The 14,472-nt window shown below is 48.9% G+C and overlaps 1 protein-coding gene across 1 annotated transcript in view; it reads left to right on the top strand.

The window, feature by feature from the left end:
- Positions 1-14,472, top strand: part of CDCP1 (CUB domain containing protein 1) — a 56,805-nt gene that overhangs the window by 32,659 nt on the left and 9,674 nt on the right. Inside the window, exons 3-6 of the mRNA XM_020872626.2 lie at positions 2,831-3,196; positions 4,436-4,804; positions 11,799-12,020; positions 13,007-13,387. Of these exons, the coding sequence (XP_020728285.2) occupies positions 2,831-3,196; positions 4,436-4,804; positions 11,799-12,020; positions 13,007-13,387 (1,338 nt within the window). The remainder of the gene's footprint in view (positions 1-2,830; positions 3,197-4,435; positions 4,805-11,798; positions 12,021-13,006; positions 13,388-14,472) is intronic.

Genomic DNA, 14,472 nt, shown 5'->3' with positions numbered 1-14,472 from the left:
ACAGCATGCCGATTATTGTTACAGTGGCCAGAGTGCTTTGCACCTTTCAGAGTGCCTGTGCTCCGAGACAACAAAAGCCACACTGCCTGCTTTTCCTCGGTGCCTCCCTGAGACAACGTTTCTCCCGTTGTTTGCTTTTGTTTCTAATTTCTTTTTAATTGGAGTTTGATTGCTTTACCTGTTGTCTTACTTTCTGCTGGGCGACAACGTGAATCAGCCGTGTGTATACATACACCCCCTCTCTCTTGAGCCTCCTTGCACCCCTCTAGGCCATCACAGAGCCCCGAGCTGAGCTCCCTGCTAGCTATGTATTTTGCACACGGCCGTGTGTACGTGTCAGTGCTCCTCTTTGAGTTCATCCACCTTCTCCTTCCCCCGCTGTGTCCGCAAGTCCGTTCCCGGTGTCTGCATCTCTATTGTGGTTCAGTCACTCAGTCGTGTCTGACTCTTTGCGACCCCATGGCCTGCAGCACATCAGGCCTTCCTGTCCCTCACTCTCTGTTTCTGACAGCGTGTCTATCTGCTGTCCTGCAAATAGGTTCATCATACCATTTTTTTAGATTCCATATATATGTGTTAATATACGATATTTGTTTTTCTCTTTCTGACTTACTCTGTAAGTCAGAGTCTAGTTAAATCTACCTCACTGAAAAGTCTCCCTTTGTTTTAAAAAGGTTTAGGAAACAAAGTACATCAAAGGATGTCATTAGGCATTAGCCTTGGGGGAAAGGATTCAACGGCAGTGGTAATAACATACCAGCATTAAATCCAGGAGGCCAGAAGATGACCTGGCCTCTGGGTTCCAGCCTTTAAAGGCTTGTACACTCTGGGCATGCTCCATCTGTTGATGACTGCGCTCGTGGCAAAACCAGTTTTAAAGGGTAGAGCTTGGCGCAATGCCTGAAAAATTATGAAGTCATGACTCCTTCGGGATCAAGGAGGTAGGACATCCCCAAGCACAAGCCCCCCTCCGGGGGGCTGATAATGGAGCCACGAGCTGGACTCCACTAACTTAATCTGGAAAACAGTGCTGGCTTCTGCTCTTCAAAAGCAGAGTTCCTGTGACACTTTTTTCACAAGCTGGAATGGTGTAACTGGAAGCAGCAATTACCATAGGACATATTTTGCTAATGGAGACACAGAGTAATTTGAAATAAGGCACAGATGCTCACAGATACAGTGCAGAGCTGTGACGGCTTGATGCTGAGAGGCTGGGTGTCATTCCAGGGGGCAGAGAGCAATGCCCACTCCCAGTGCCTCTCTGATGGCTCCCTGCAAAATAAACGCCAAACGCTGTCCTCGCTTTCCACCTGTTTTCATAAACGCAAAAATTCTCTTTGGATTTATTTTGGTTCGTGGAAACACGTACTGATGTTAGTCTTTCATAAAAGTGAAGTGGTACAAAGCGAACTTGCAAAAAAGTGGGGGAGACATGTAGTTAGGTGGTGACTTTGGTCTGGTCCACTGGAAGCAAAGCCTGACATAGGGATTCTTGTCTTTAAGTCAGTATGGAGAGAGTTCCCTGGGGGAAGGGACTCTCCTAGCGGTCCAGTGGTTAAGGCTTTGCCTTTCCAATGCAGGGGGTACAGGTTTGATCCCTGGTTGGAGAGCTAAGATCCCACATGCCTCTCAGCAAAAAAAAAAAAAAAAAAAAAGACCATAACATAAAACAGAAGCAATATTGGAACAAATTCAATAAAGACTTTAAAAAAAAAAAGGTCCAGAAAAAAAAAAAAAAAACTCTTAAAAAAGGAGAGTTCCCATTGGAAGAAGCTGTGAAGAAGTGAGGAAACAGGATAAAATGTGTAAAGTGAGGGATACTTGTGGTTTTAGCTGCAGGCTGAACTGGAGCTTGAGTGGCAGTTGCCAGTCTGGGTCATGTGAAAAGGGGCGGAGAATCAGGCCTTTCACTCGGGCTGGGTGACTGGGGCTTCCCCTGTGGCCCTGTGATAAAGAACACACCTGCTGACGTTGGAAACGCAAGTTTGATCCCTGGATCGGGAAGCTCCCCTGGAGGAGGGCATGGCAACCCACTCCAGTGTTCTTGTCTGTAGAATCCCATGGACAGGGGAGCCTGGTGAGCTGTGGTTCATAGCGTCACAAAGAGTCGGACACGACTGAAGATCTCTGGGCTGCCACCCTCTGAGGGGATGCGAGTCAGAGGGCAGGGAAATCTCTCAGGCTTTTCTGCCCCAAAGCAGTTCCCTCCAGCCAAGGCACTTCCCCAGAGAGGGACACACTCCTGAGCCTTTGGCAGGCAACATTCACATAGCCAGGACACTGGGGGCGGTGGGGGAATGGTTTGGGGATGATTCAAGGGCATTACCTTTATTGTGCACCTTACTTCTATTGTTTTTTTTAGCCTTTATTTTAATTTTTTTATCTTTTAAAAAAACTATTTATTTTTAATTGGAGGATGATTGCTTTACAGTGTTGTGTTGGCTTCTGCCATTTGTTGTTCAGTCGCTCAGTTGTGTCTGGCTCTTTGCAACCCCATGGACTGCAGCATGCCAGGCTTCCTTCCCTGTCCTTTACCATCTCCCCAGAGTTTGCTCAAACTCATGGCCATTGAGTCGGTGATGCCATCCAACCATCTCATCTTCTGCCGCCCTCTTCTCCTCCTGTCCTCAATCTTTCCCAGCATCAGGGTCTTTTTTTTCCCTGCTACACAACATGAATAGTTCTACTATTACCGAATCCGTGTCACCTCAGATCATCAGGCGTTAGATCCCAGAGATTGGGGACCCCTGCACTGCAGGGGCTGAAGAGGGGGGCAGTGAGGGGGGCCCAGTAGCGTTTGTGACCAGACCGTTTTGTGACTGTGTTTCAGACTGCGTGTCGGGCCAGTGTCCCTTTGGGGAGGTTCATCTTCAGCCTTCCACGTCGGTGTTGCCCACCCTCAACAGAACCTTCATCTGGGACATCAAGGCAAGCAAGAACGTCAGTCTCGAGCTGCAGTTCTCCCTGTCACGCCTGAGGCAGATCGGGCCGGCAGAGAGCTGCCCGGATGGAGTCACTCACCGCATCAGCGGCCGCGTCGATGCCAGCACGATGGTCAAGATCGGGACATTCTGTGGCAACGGCACTGTGTCCCGGATCAAGATGCAAGAGGGAGTGAACCTGGCCTTGGACCTGCCGTGGTTCCACAACAGAAACGTCTCTGGCTTCAGCATCGCAAACCGCTTGTCGATAAAACGTGAGCTGGCCCACCCCCATCTCCCCCACTAGTGGTTGAGGTTGAAACCTACAAAATCAGCCTCGCTCTCCATCAGAAATGGTCTGATGGCGGCAGTTTTGTGATTCCATCTGACCCCTTAAAGCACATCCCACTTTTGTGAGCATGCGGGCCACCTGGAGTGAACACACCCTTCTCTGGTACACAGACCAGGTGGTGACTCTTTCCTTTGTCCTCAGTATGTGAGAGTTGTGTTCAAGAAATAGAACGGGACTGGCTGCACAGACCTACCGCTCCGTGATTCTGTTTCTCCTGTCTTTGTCCTGTCTTCTGTCTCTTTCCTATTTTTTAGAATCATATCAGTGGTGGTGTGCCAAAGCTGGCTCACAGCAGCTCTGAGTGCAAGTTGCTAAGTGTTCTGGAATTTCGTGAGCTGGTAGTAAACAGAACAATTACTAAAACTATATAAACTTATAACTAGATAAAGTAGGAGCAAAGGTAATAAGAACTTGAAGCTCATCCCTTCTTAGTTAATGTACTGCAGTTTACTCTTCTCTATGCTCCGAGGCGGGGGTATGCTGATTGGATCTCTATGGCAAAAACCCTGTGTTATGGGAGAGGCTGTCCATCACCTCCCACCTCCATGTTCATCCATCTCCTGTCGGCAGTTTGAAAACAGCAATAGTGGGAGTCTTTACACCAAGGAAGTGTGCAGACACTACAAATTAGGGCTTTATTTTTTTCCCCTGCTGGGCTGGTTATTAAACATTTACTCACACATGCTGATGTATCCTCATTCTCACTCTCTTGTTCAGTTGCTCAGTTGTGTCCGACTCTTTGCGACCTCATGGACTGTAGCACGCCAGGCTTCCCTGTCCTTCACTATCTCCCAGAGTTTGCTCAAACTCATGTCCATTGAGTCGGTGATGCCATCCAACCATCTCATCCTCTGTCATCCCCTTCTCCTCTTGCCCTCAATCTTTCCCAGCATCAGGGTCTTTTCCAATGAAAGGTGACCAAAGTATTGGAGCTTCAGCTTCAGCACCAGTCCTCACAATGAATCTTCAGGTTTGATTTCCTTTAAAACTGACTGGTTTGATCTCCTCTACCTTGAGTATAAACATGCCATATCCAGACCCAGTGCTCAGGATCTGAGACCTTGCCCTTCACCTCTTCTCTAACCGTGGTCCCTCCAGCCATGAATGACCACGGCATCGTGCAATCACCTCTTATTCTCTCGCTTGGGTTCCTCCCCCACAGGCCTGTGCATCATCGAGTCTGTGTTCGAGGGTGAGGGCTCAGCCACTCTGATGTCCGCCAACTACCCGGACGGCTTCCCCGAGGACGAGCTCATGACGTGGCAGTTCACCATCCCCGCGCCCCTGCGGGCCAGCGTCTCCTTCCTCCAGTTCAGCGTCTCCAACTGCGTGAAGAAGGAGGAGCGGGTGGAGTACTACATCCCGGGCTCCACCACCAACCCCGAGGTGTTCAAGCTGGAGGACCAGCAGCCCGGGAACATGGCCGGGAACTTCAACCTCTCTCTGCAGGGCTGTGACCAAGATGCCCAGAATCCAGGCATCCTCCGGCTGCAGTTTCAGGTTTCCGTCCAACATCCACAGAACGGTAGCAGTAAGTGAGCCCCACCTTCCTTCCCCGCCCCCTCCTCCTTCGTTCCTTCCTGGAATCTCTGCCTGGGGTGAGGTTCCTTCCTACTTCCCGTCTGTAAGTCAGTCACACTTGGACTCCGGACCCTGTAAAACTTTCAGGAAGTGCGTTGCTAAGGCAGTGACACCAGGTCACTGGGTGAACGCGGAGCATGCCTCCATTTCAGCACAACAAGCTGAGATGATCCTGCGTTCAGGGTGCTGAGTTGTTTTTAATGAAGACATTGGAAGGTTACCTTCTAGAGCTCATATCTTGACTGACCCTCCAGTGAATCAGTGCTAGTAACACTTGAAATTGTTTGTGTATTTTTGGCTACGCGGGTCTTCATTGTTGCAAGCGGGCTTTCTCTAAGTTTCAGTGAGTTGGGGCTACCCTCCATTGTGGCGCGCCGGCTTCTCACAGTGAGGGCTTCTCTTGTTGGGGAGCACAGGCTTCAGGGGCATGGGCTTCAGTAGTTGCGCACAAATGGTGGCGTACAAGCTCTTCCCGGAAGAGTGATCGAACCTGCGTCCCTTGCATTGGCAGACGGATTCTTACCTGCTTTACCTGCAGGGAAGTCCCAAGAGTTATCTTCATTTATCGATGACAAACCAGACGGTTCAGAGAGGTTATGACACTAACCCAACATCACACAGCTTGCCAGGAGCAGAGCAGGCTCAGAACCTGAAGCCTGTGCTTCTGGACCACACAGAACCCCAGGTTCTGTGACAGTAAGGTTGTGTATCATTCCACAGACATTTACTGAGATGCCGTGAACTTACAGAAGGGTTGTCAGGGCCGAAACTACAGCAAGGCAATGTGCCAGGGCACAGCATTGGAGGAGGCCCCAGCTCTGAGGAGCACACTCTCACAGAGCCCCTACCCTTGTATCGGTATGAGGTCAGCCCCTGACAGCAAGCACCTCCTTAATACTTGCTCCCTGGGTTCCCTTGCCTCATAGGAGGGGCGTAGCGTAGATGTTGAGAAAAAGGTACAGGATGAGTTCAGAGGGGCTCTTCCAGGGGGTTGTCTATGAGCTGGAGTCTGTGAGTTGTGACAAGTGGCCTTGAACCACGACCTCTGTGACATGTGCTAAGGATGGATCCTGCTCACAGGCTGCTTCTCATCCTTATTTTTATCAGTATTTGCTTCGGGAAGTAGGCAGAGAAAATGAAGTGGGAGTCTGGACTGGCAGGCCTGGTAAATATCTGCCAAGTGACCACATGGGATCCACTCCCAGATTTGCCCATCTGTCTTGGGAGTGCCCGCTCAGCACCCACTTGGAGCCCGGCTCCTGGAGAAGCTTCAGTTCCATCATATCTTGACCCGAGATTCCTTCTAATTCACAAGAACCGTGTACAAGGCATAACATTATATATATGTGTGTGTGTGTCCATTGATGACCCCACTGTCACAATGTTAGCAGAATGTTGAAAACAGCCATTGGAGGAATCAGAAATGGACTGGGTTTGAGTTGTAGAAGACAGAGGGATTTGTTTACCATCTCAGTCTTGGTGAAGTGCCGCTGATGAATTCTATTTCCTGTGACATCAGCTGGGTTGAAAACTGCATCTGATCAAATTGTTAAGCATGCTATTACCAGCATCGAGAAAGATACGGCTTTAGTTTTGAGGTAAATAGTGGTTGACTGCACTTTAGATGTGTTTAGCCGCGTCAAGGCTTTACATCAAGCAGGGTTTGCATTTTTCTAGACGACTGAGTGAACCTGGCTGGCAGAAGTATCTTTTTCATTTGATTTGATTATTTTTGGTTGCGCTGGGTCTTCGTTGCTTTGTGCGGGCTTTTCTCTAGTTGCGGCGAGTGGGGGCTACTCTTGGTTGCGGTGTTTGGGCTTCTCATTGCGGTGGCTTCTCCTGTTTTGGAGCACAGGCTCTAGGGCACGCAGGCTTCAGTAGTTGCGGCTCCTGGGCCCTAGAGCACAGGCTTAGTAGTTGTGGCTCATGGATTTGGTTGCCCCGCGGCATGTGGGATCTTCCCAGACCCGGAATCACACGTGTGTCCCCTCCGTTGGCAGATGAACTCTTACCCACTGTACCATCAGAGATGTCCAGCAGAAGTATCTTTAGAGATAAAATTAGTCGAGGCTGGGTGCCCTGAGAGCGCTGAGTTTCTGGACATCTCCATCTTTGAAACCCAACGTGGACCCTAAATTTCAGGACATTGTGCAAGACAGCCTGCCCTGCCCACTCACACGTTTGTCAGGTTCTGTAAATATGTGTGGACAGCTTGTCTTGCAGGCAGCATAGCCTCGCAGTCAAGGGCACTCACTCTGGAGTTGGCCTCCAGGAAGTTAAAATCCTGGCTCCCCTACTCACTGTGTGAGCCCGGGCAAGTCACTTCACTCCTCTGTGACTCAGTTCATCTTCCAGTGGAGCTAGTAGGCCTGCCTTTGTAGGGGTGCTGTGAGATGCAATGAGGTGGCACTGCTTGGCAGGTCGTAAGCACTGTCTGAATGTTATCCTGCCGGGTGCCAGGTCAGGGAAGGGAGGCAGAGTCGAATGACACAGCACTTGTCCTTAGAGGTTAGCCAGCAATCCAGAAGGCAGACGAGATTTGTAGGGTGCTGGTGGTCCCTTCCCAGAGGAGATTCTTCTATTTTCTTTTCATGTCTTGTTGATTTATTGTAATAATTGCAGTCTTTGTGCCCTGTTGGTATAACATATGGTCACCGCGTGGGTGGCCGTTTCTCCACAGGCTCCTCTGGGGCTGCAGTGGATCGCCATAGGGGCCCAGGACCCCCGGTAGACTGCATCACTGCGATAGGCGAAGGTCTTCAGGGCTGGGTCTCTTGGTTCTGCTCCAGCCGATTCTGTCTGTTATTTTCATGCCCTCTCAGTGTCAGCTGGTGGTAACAAATGCCGTTGGTCTTGTTTCTCACTTTCTTGCACAGATGATAGACGTTTCAGAGGAAATTTTGGCTGGCATCTCTACCCACTTGGCTGTCTTCCCCACCTTGGCACTGTCTCTGCACTTGTATTGACAGAGGGGTCCTCGTCTCCATCCTTTCCTGAGTGCTGGTGGTTAGCTATTCCCGGCTTGTGGTTGGCTTTTCTGTGCTAGGAGCTGGTTATTCCACACTTGTGGTTGTTCTGTACCCATGGTTGGCTAGTTCATATCTGTGTTAAACTCTTATGGATTGCCAGTAACTTCAGCCATGCTGGAGCTTCCCATTGTGTCTGTGCCGGGGTTCCTGATCTCCCTACATATACCTTCTCCTAGGCAATGCAGAGGGCCTCCCAGGTGGCGCAGTGGTAAAGAATCTGCCTGCCAATGCAGGAGACACAAGAGACGTGAGTTCGATCCCTGGGTCAGGAAGATCCCCTGGAGGAGGGCATGGCAACCCATTCCAGTATTCTTGCCTGGAGAATCCCATGGACAGAGGAGCCTGGCGGGCTACAGTCCATGGGGTGGCAAAAGTCAGACACAACTGAAGTGACTTAGCACACTCACATGCTAATTTAGGAACAGCCAGATGGAAGAGATGCATGAATATGTGGGAAGGAGGGCAGAGCTCCCAGGCCCTCTCCCCAAATCTCCACATATTCACCTACCCGGGAACCCCCCAGAAGCAGTTTCAGGGGCATGTAACGGGATTTAGAGCAGGGAGTGTGCCTCAGGCTTGGGGGGAATACAAAGAGGAGACTTATGACAGAGCCTGACCTTCCTGCCCAGGAGGCCCCAGACAAGATGTACCCCTCGTGGCCACAGGAAAGAAACACAAATGTGCTGTTTATGCTGTTTCTTTTTTTAATTTACTTTTTTTGGCTGCACCAGGCAGCATGTGGGATCTTAGTTTCCCAACTAGGGATTGAACCTGCACCCTCTGCGTTGAAAGCAGAGGGTCTTTACCATCAGACCACCAGGGAAGTCCCTCTGCTCTTTCTCAATCTTGGAGATGAGAAAGAAGCTGGAGGTTTGGTGGGGTGGACTTCAAGAGCTTTGACCTTGCTTTGTCCCAGCAGAAGGAAGCAAGTGCCCAGACCACCACACCAGGAGCCCCATGCGAGTGATTTGCGCTCATCACACACCATGTCCTGATCATCCATCTGATCATCCATCTGTCCATGTCTGGGTCCTGCTAAACTCCCCATCGGGCATCTTGTCTTATTCCTCTATCTTCCTACTCTCAGCAGTTTCCAGCACATTCCAGGCCCTCCAAAAACTCTGTTGCACTACTTTCAAGAGGCCGCTTCTTGTCTAAAGTGGTTCAAGACCCAGATGCATGCTCCAAAGGCACCACCCCTCAGAAGGGGCAAGGGTGGCGTCCAGTGGCGGCAGCAGGAGCGCGGCTGCGGGGAAGCCGGAAGAGGGCAAGAGCGTAGAAACGGAGCAGAGGCAGAGCTGGGAGACCTTCTCAGGCCACACAGGGTGGCCTGAGACATAGGGTGGCCGTAGTCACAGCCACCTTGCAAAGGCAGAGCCTTGGCAAGGACAGAGGCAGCTGTCAGAGGCCCCCAGACCCTTACCATCCATCCATCCAGTAGGACCTGACTACGGTGGGCTCAGACTGCCAAAAAAAAACACAGCTTATGAGTCTGGACAGTAGGCAGCACTACATTGAACCTGACTGTCCCCTTAAAGCCCTTCTCTCAACCTCTCTACTTTGCTGAAAATATGAACTAGGCTCACACTAGACCCAGACAGCTTCTACAGAGATTATCTTTCCATGACTTGACCACAAGCATCCTGTGTGTTAAGATGAGTAATGTATAAGCTGCCCTGGACTTGAGGAATGACTGATCTAGCCAGTTGTGACCAGATGTGTGAGCACAGATAGCCTATATTGCCCAAAACCTGCGGCTTAACCATGTCTGAGATTGCCAGAGTGCTTGATTCACAGTTATCTCCCCCAAGCACTAACTCAACGGACATGAATTTGAACAAACTCTGGCAGATAGTGAAGGACAGGGGAGCCTGGCAGGCTACAGTCCATGGGGTCACAAGGAGTTGGACACGACTGAGCAACTAACATTTTCTACCTTCTGGAAGATACATTGACTTGCTCTGGAAATACCAACAGACTAAGTGTATCTTCAAGCCGTGTGGGTTTCCAAGTTATCACGATTCAAATAAGGTAAATGGACGTGAGTTTCCAGCATTGTATATCACACACTTCCAGTGACTCACCTGGGTAAACACTGGTTGCGGAAGCAGTTACGCTGCTGCTTTTTCAGCTTTCATAACCACCGGAAGCCACCTGGAGCCCTTAACTAAATGTTGGCTTTGTTTTTATTTTTTGTTGGGTAACTCCTGCTCTAAAAATTCAAACATCACAGACAAAGCTAGAATCCCCCTGACTATCTGTATTGTCCCTGCTGCCAGGACCGCCTCCCAGGGTAGCCACAATTATGTGTGTGCTTAGTCACTCACTCATGTCCAACTCTTTGTGACCCCATGGAGTGTAGCCTGCCAGACTCCTCTGTCCATGGGATTCTCCAGGCAAGAATACTGGAGTGGGTTGCCATGTCCTCCTCCAGGGGATCGTCCCAACCCAGGGATGGAACCCAGGTCTCCCGCATTGCAGGCGGATTCTTTACCATCTGAGACATCAGGGAAGCCCATAACCACACTTATGAGTTTGTTATATTTCTCTCCAAATTTTTCTCTTTTCATTTAAAAAGAAATGTATATAAGTATGTATATGTAGAAACAGCTATTTCATTTTACATAGAGACTTTACAATCAAATAATGTCAGTCTAAATACGGTTCTACAGCTTGCTGTTTTCCTATACTATATCTTTTTAACTGCTATGTGATATCCCACCGATGAGTTTCATGGTCTGTTTAACCATTCCAGTATTATTCCGCTGACTATCACTGGTATACAAATGTAGGCATATATCCCTATGTTACACTGCTGGATTATAGGGGTGAAAAGTTTTTTTTTTATACTATACTTTTTTTTTTTGGCTGCACCACATGGTCTTAGCTACGGTATGTGGGATCTTTGCTGACATGTGCAGAATCTTTCATTACAGCATGTGGGATCTAGTTCCCTGACCAGGGATTGAACCCGGGCCCCCTGCATTGGGAGCATGGAGTCTTAACCACTGGACCACCAGGAAAGTCCCACTATATTTTATTTTAATTTGCTTTTCTCTAATTATAAGCAGTATTATAAGTGATACTAAGAACCCTTCACATTTTGGATATTTGGACATTTATATTTCCTATACTGCGAACTGCTCAATCATTCTGTTACAAATATTTTCTCCTAGTGTGTGTCTTGTCCTTCAAACATTATTTATGGTACCTAAGCCAGATAGACATTTTAATCTTTTTTTTTTTTTTGCTTTTATAATTTGTGTTTATTCCACATTTAAAAAGATAATCTCTTTGTTTTTATTTTGGTGACTGCTCTGAGGCACCAGCATAACATTACTCTTACTCATGGGAAACACCATTCTCTTGGCCCAGCCTATGAAGTAGTTCATCTTTTTGTCATTTATTTGAAATGTAGCATTTATTAGAGACTAAATTATATCTGTGATTCTATCCTGTCTATGAATCCTCTCTCCCTGTACTAATACCAACAGTTGTTACTGTTCATAGTAGGAGAATATTTAAATAGGTGATGCTACATCTCACTTGGTTGACTAAGATTTAATGAATATTTTAAAAGATTAATGAGTATGAAAACTGTATCGTAAAGTAGGTATATCTGTACAAAATAATAAAGTAAAAGCCGAGTATAAAATTTTATATACACTGTAATATGCAAGTAGATGAACAAGGACTAAAATGAATTTGAAGAAATGAAGTACATCCATGAGAGCGGTAGAAATGCAGTCCACTCATTTTCTTTTTAAATTTTGTTTCAAGCTGTTATAATGTTATCTTACTAATAAACAAACTTCCCAGCATTCCCCAACCACGAGAGGTTCTGTGCTCATTTTTGCCTTCACACAGGGATGGTCCTGACCATTCTTCACGCCTGTTTTGTACTTGTGGTTCCAGATAAAACCTACGTGGTTGACTTGAGTAAGGAGCGAACCATGTCTCTGTCCATCGAGCCACGGCCCAGCAAACTGAAACGCGAGTTTGTCCCCGGCTGCTTCGTGTGTCTGAACTCTCGGACCTGCAGCACCAACCTCACCCTGACAGCTGGCTCCAAACACAGTATCTCCTTCCTTTGTGATGATCTGACACGCCTGTGGATCAACGCCGAGAAAACCATAAGTACGATCCTGCCCTGTCTCAGTGGGGTCTGCTGGGTGGGATTGTAAATGATCTGATCACCAGCAGGGCAGGGTGAGCAAGGGCAACCAGGAAGCACAGAGTGAGGTAGACACACACCTCCTTTTAGGACCAGCGGCCTCAGTGCGGACAGGCTTCCTTCAGAAGCAGGTAGCGTCCCCCATGTCCATGCTCACGTCTCCTCTGCCCAGCCTCCAGTCTCCCTCTTTTGAAGTCCTTGTAGCCTTCCCTAACCTTCCCCATCTGCATGCCCCCTGCTTCCACTCTAATGCCCGCTTTTCTTCTCTTGCATAAGAGCAAGTCTTGAGGTCGAAAACTTTGGCTTCCTCCATTTTTTTTAACCCCTTCAGTTACTAGCCGTGCCAGACATGTGCTCATCACGTAAGAAATGTTCCATCAGTGGAGAGCAGCAAAACCAAGAGGCACCTCCCTCCTGGGCGACCATCATCTCTCACATGGATGCTCTTAGGGTCTGCACCAAAGGCAGCAGCTGGGGCCAGGAGAGGTGAAGCAGCTAGCCCGAGGCCACCCCGATAGGAAGCAGCAGAGCTGAAACGCCAGCTGAGATCTCCCCAGCTCCACTCTCTAGAGCTCTAGTCACTGAGCAGAACTGCCTCCCCACTGGCAGGGACGCTAGGCAGCAGGGCTGGGTGGAGGGAAAAAACTTATACTCGGCCCACGTGGCACTTAGCATCTAAGATACAGGTTGTCTGAGAGATGAGAACTGGAGCAGACAAGAAGAGAAATTTTCAACCTTGACTCCTCCCCAGAAGGTGGTCTGCCAGTTTGGTGCAGAGGAAGAAAGCGAGAGCAGGAGGTGAGCTAGGAAAGGAGCACCAGGGAGGCAGGAATGAAGGAAGAGGAGAGACCAAAGGGAAAAGCGAGAAAGCCTCGGGCGAACTTGAGAGCTGGAGAGGATGCGCTTCCGGTCTCCTCGCAGCCGAGTACCACCCGCCCCTCTTTCGCAGGCTGCTTGGACCACCGGTACTGCCACAGGACGCGCCACTCGCTCCAGCTGCCGCAGTCCATCCTCCAGCTGCCGCTGCAGCTGCACGACTTCACCTGGAAGCTGCTGGTGCCCAAGGACAGGCTCAGCCTGGCGCTGGTGCCGGCCCAGAAGCTGCAGCAGCACACGCATGAGAGAGCCTGCAACACCAGCTTCAGCTACCTGGTGGCCAGCGCCGTGCCGGGCCAGGACCTTTACTTCGGCTCCTTCTGCTCCGGAGGGTCCATCGAGCAGATCCAGGTGAAGGAGAACATCTCGGTGACCCTCCGCACCTTTGCCCCCAACTTCCAACAAGAGAGCTCTAAGCAGGACCTGACTGTGTCCTTTATCCCCCACTTCAAAGGTAAGGGCGTCTTTCACTCTCTCCCCATCTCCATGCCCCTTAGCCTTTCTTGTTGGAGAACTCACTTTGCTTTTGTGATCAACTTAATTGTCGATTTGAAGAGAAAGGGGTACCTGAGTGGGCTGTTCCTCTCGCAAGGTGAGGAATCCTAATCCTGACTTTATCATTAGGCTAGTGAGGACAATTCCAGGAGTTAGAAATAAGTCTCTGACATCACTCTCTGACAATAGGAGGTGATAGTTGGTAGGCAGCAGAACAAATAATCAGGTCTCGAGCCTTTTTTGGAAGCAGACAGGGCATAAATGAGAACTAACCATAGTCTCAAGTCCTGGACTCTTGAGGTGGTAACATAAAAATCCTTATGCAGACATTTTTATGATTCTGCTTTGACAGTTCAGAATGTGGTTCAGAGCACATAGAGGAAGGAATATGGGGAGAGAGATGAATCTTTGGAGCCTTCTCTTGCATGGGGGAGCAGAGCCCTCCTGGGAGGCCAGTGCATGATCTTCTCAGGCAGTAAATGAAGTTTAAATCAGTCACTATGGGTGAACTCTATATGGCTGATTTTGAAATTCACAGTCTCCATTACAAAGTTTTCAGCTCAGTTTTATATTGACCAAGAGTTTAATTCAAGGTTTACTCCATAGTTGTGTTCTCAAAGCCATGAGTGGGAGGGAGATGAATCTTTGGCCAGTGAGATTAAGGTCAGTTCAGGCTGCCTGGCATCTTCTAAGGTTTCCAGAGAAACTCCTTCTGGGGAGTCTTTGAAAATAGGACACACTGTCCTCAGTGTGGAGGGTTGGGGTTTTATCTCACCTGAAGGTAAGGAGTGAACTAGAGACCCTTTCAGCTTTGCCATTCTAGAATTCCTCCCAGAACCTGAAGTTTTCTAAATCTCCAAAATAGAAATCAGTATATACCAGTCCCACCATGGTGCAGAGCATTAGATGAATGTTAGCTCCGCTGAGGGCATATTTCTTTCTTTCTTTCTATTTTTAACTTTTTTGGCTGTGCCATGTGCCATGTGGCATGTGGGATTTTAGTTCCCCAGCCAGGAATCAAACCTTTGTCCCTTGCATTGCAAG

The sequence above is a fragment of the Odocoileus virginianus genome, unplaced genomic scaffold (genome assembly GCF_023699985.2).
Source record: "Odocoileus virginianus isolate 20LAN1187 ecotype Illinois unplaced genomic scaffold, Ovbor_1.2 Unplaced_Contig_2, whole genome shotgun sequence".
In the NCBI taxonomy this organism is placed as follows: Eukaryota; Metazoa; Chordata; class Mammalia; order Artiodactyla; family Cervidae; genus Odocoileus; species Odocoileus virginianus.
Note: the sequence above shows the minus strand (reverse complement) of the source record. Positions and strands in the feature narration are given on the sequence as shown.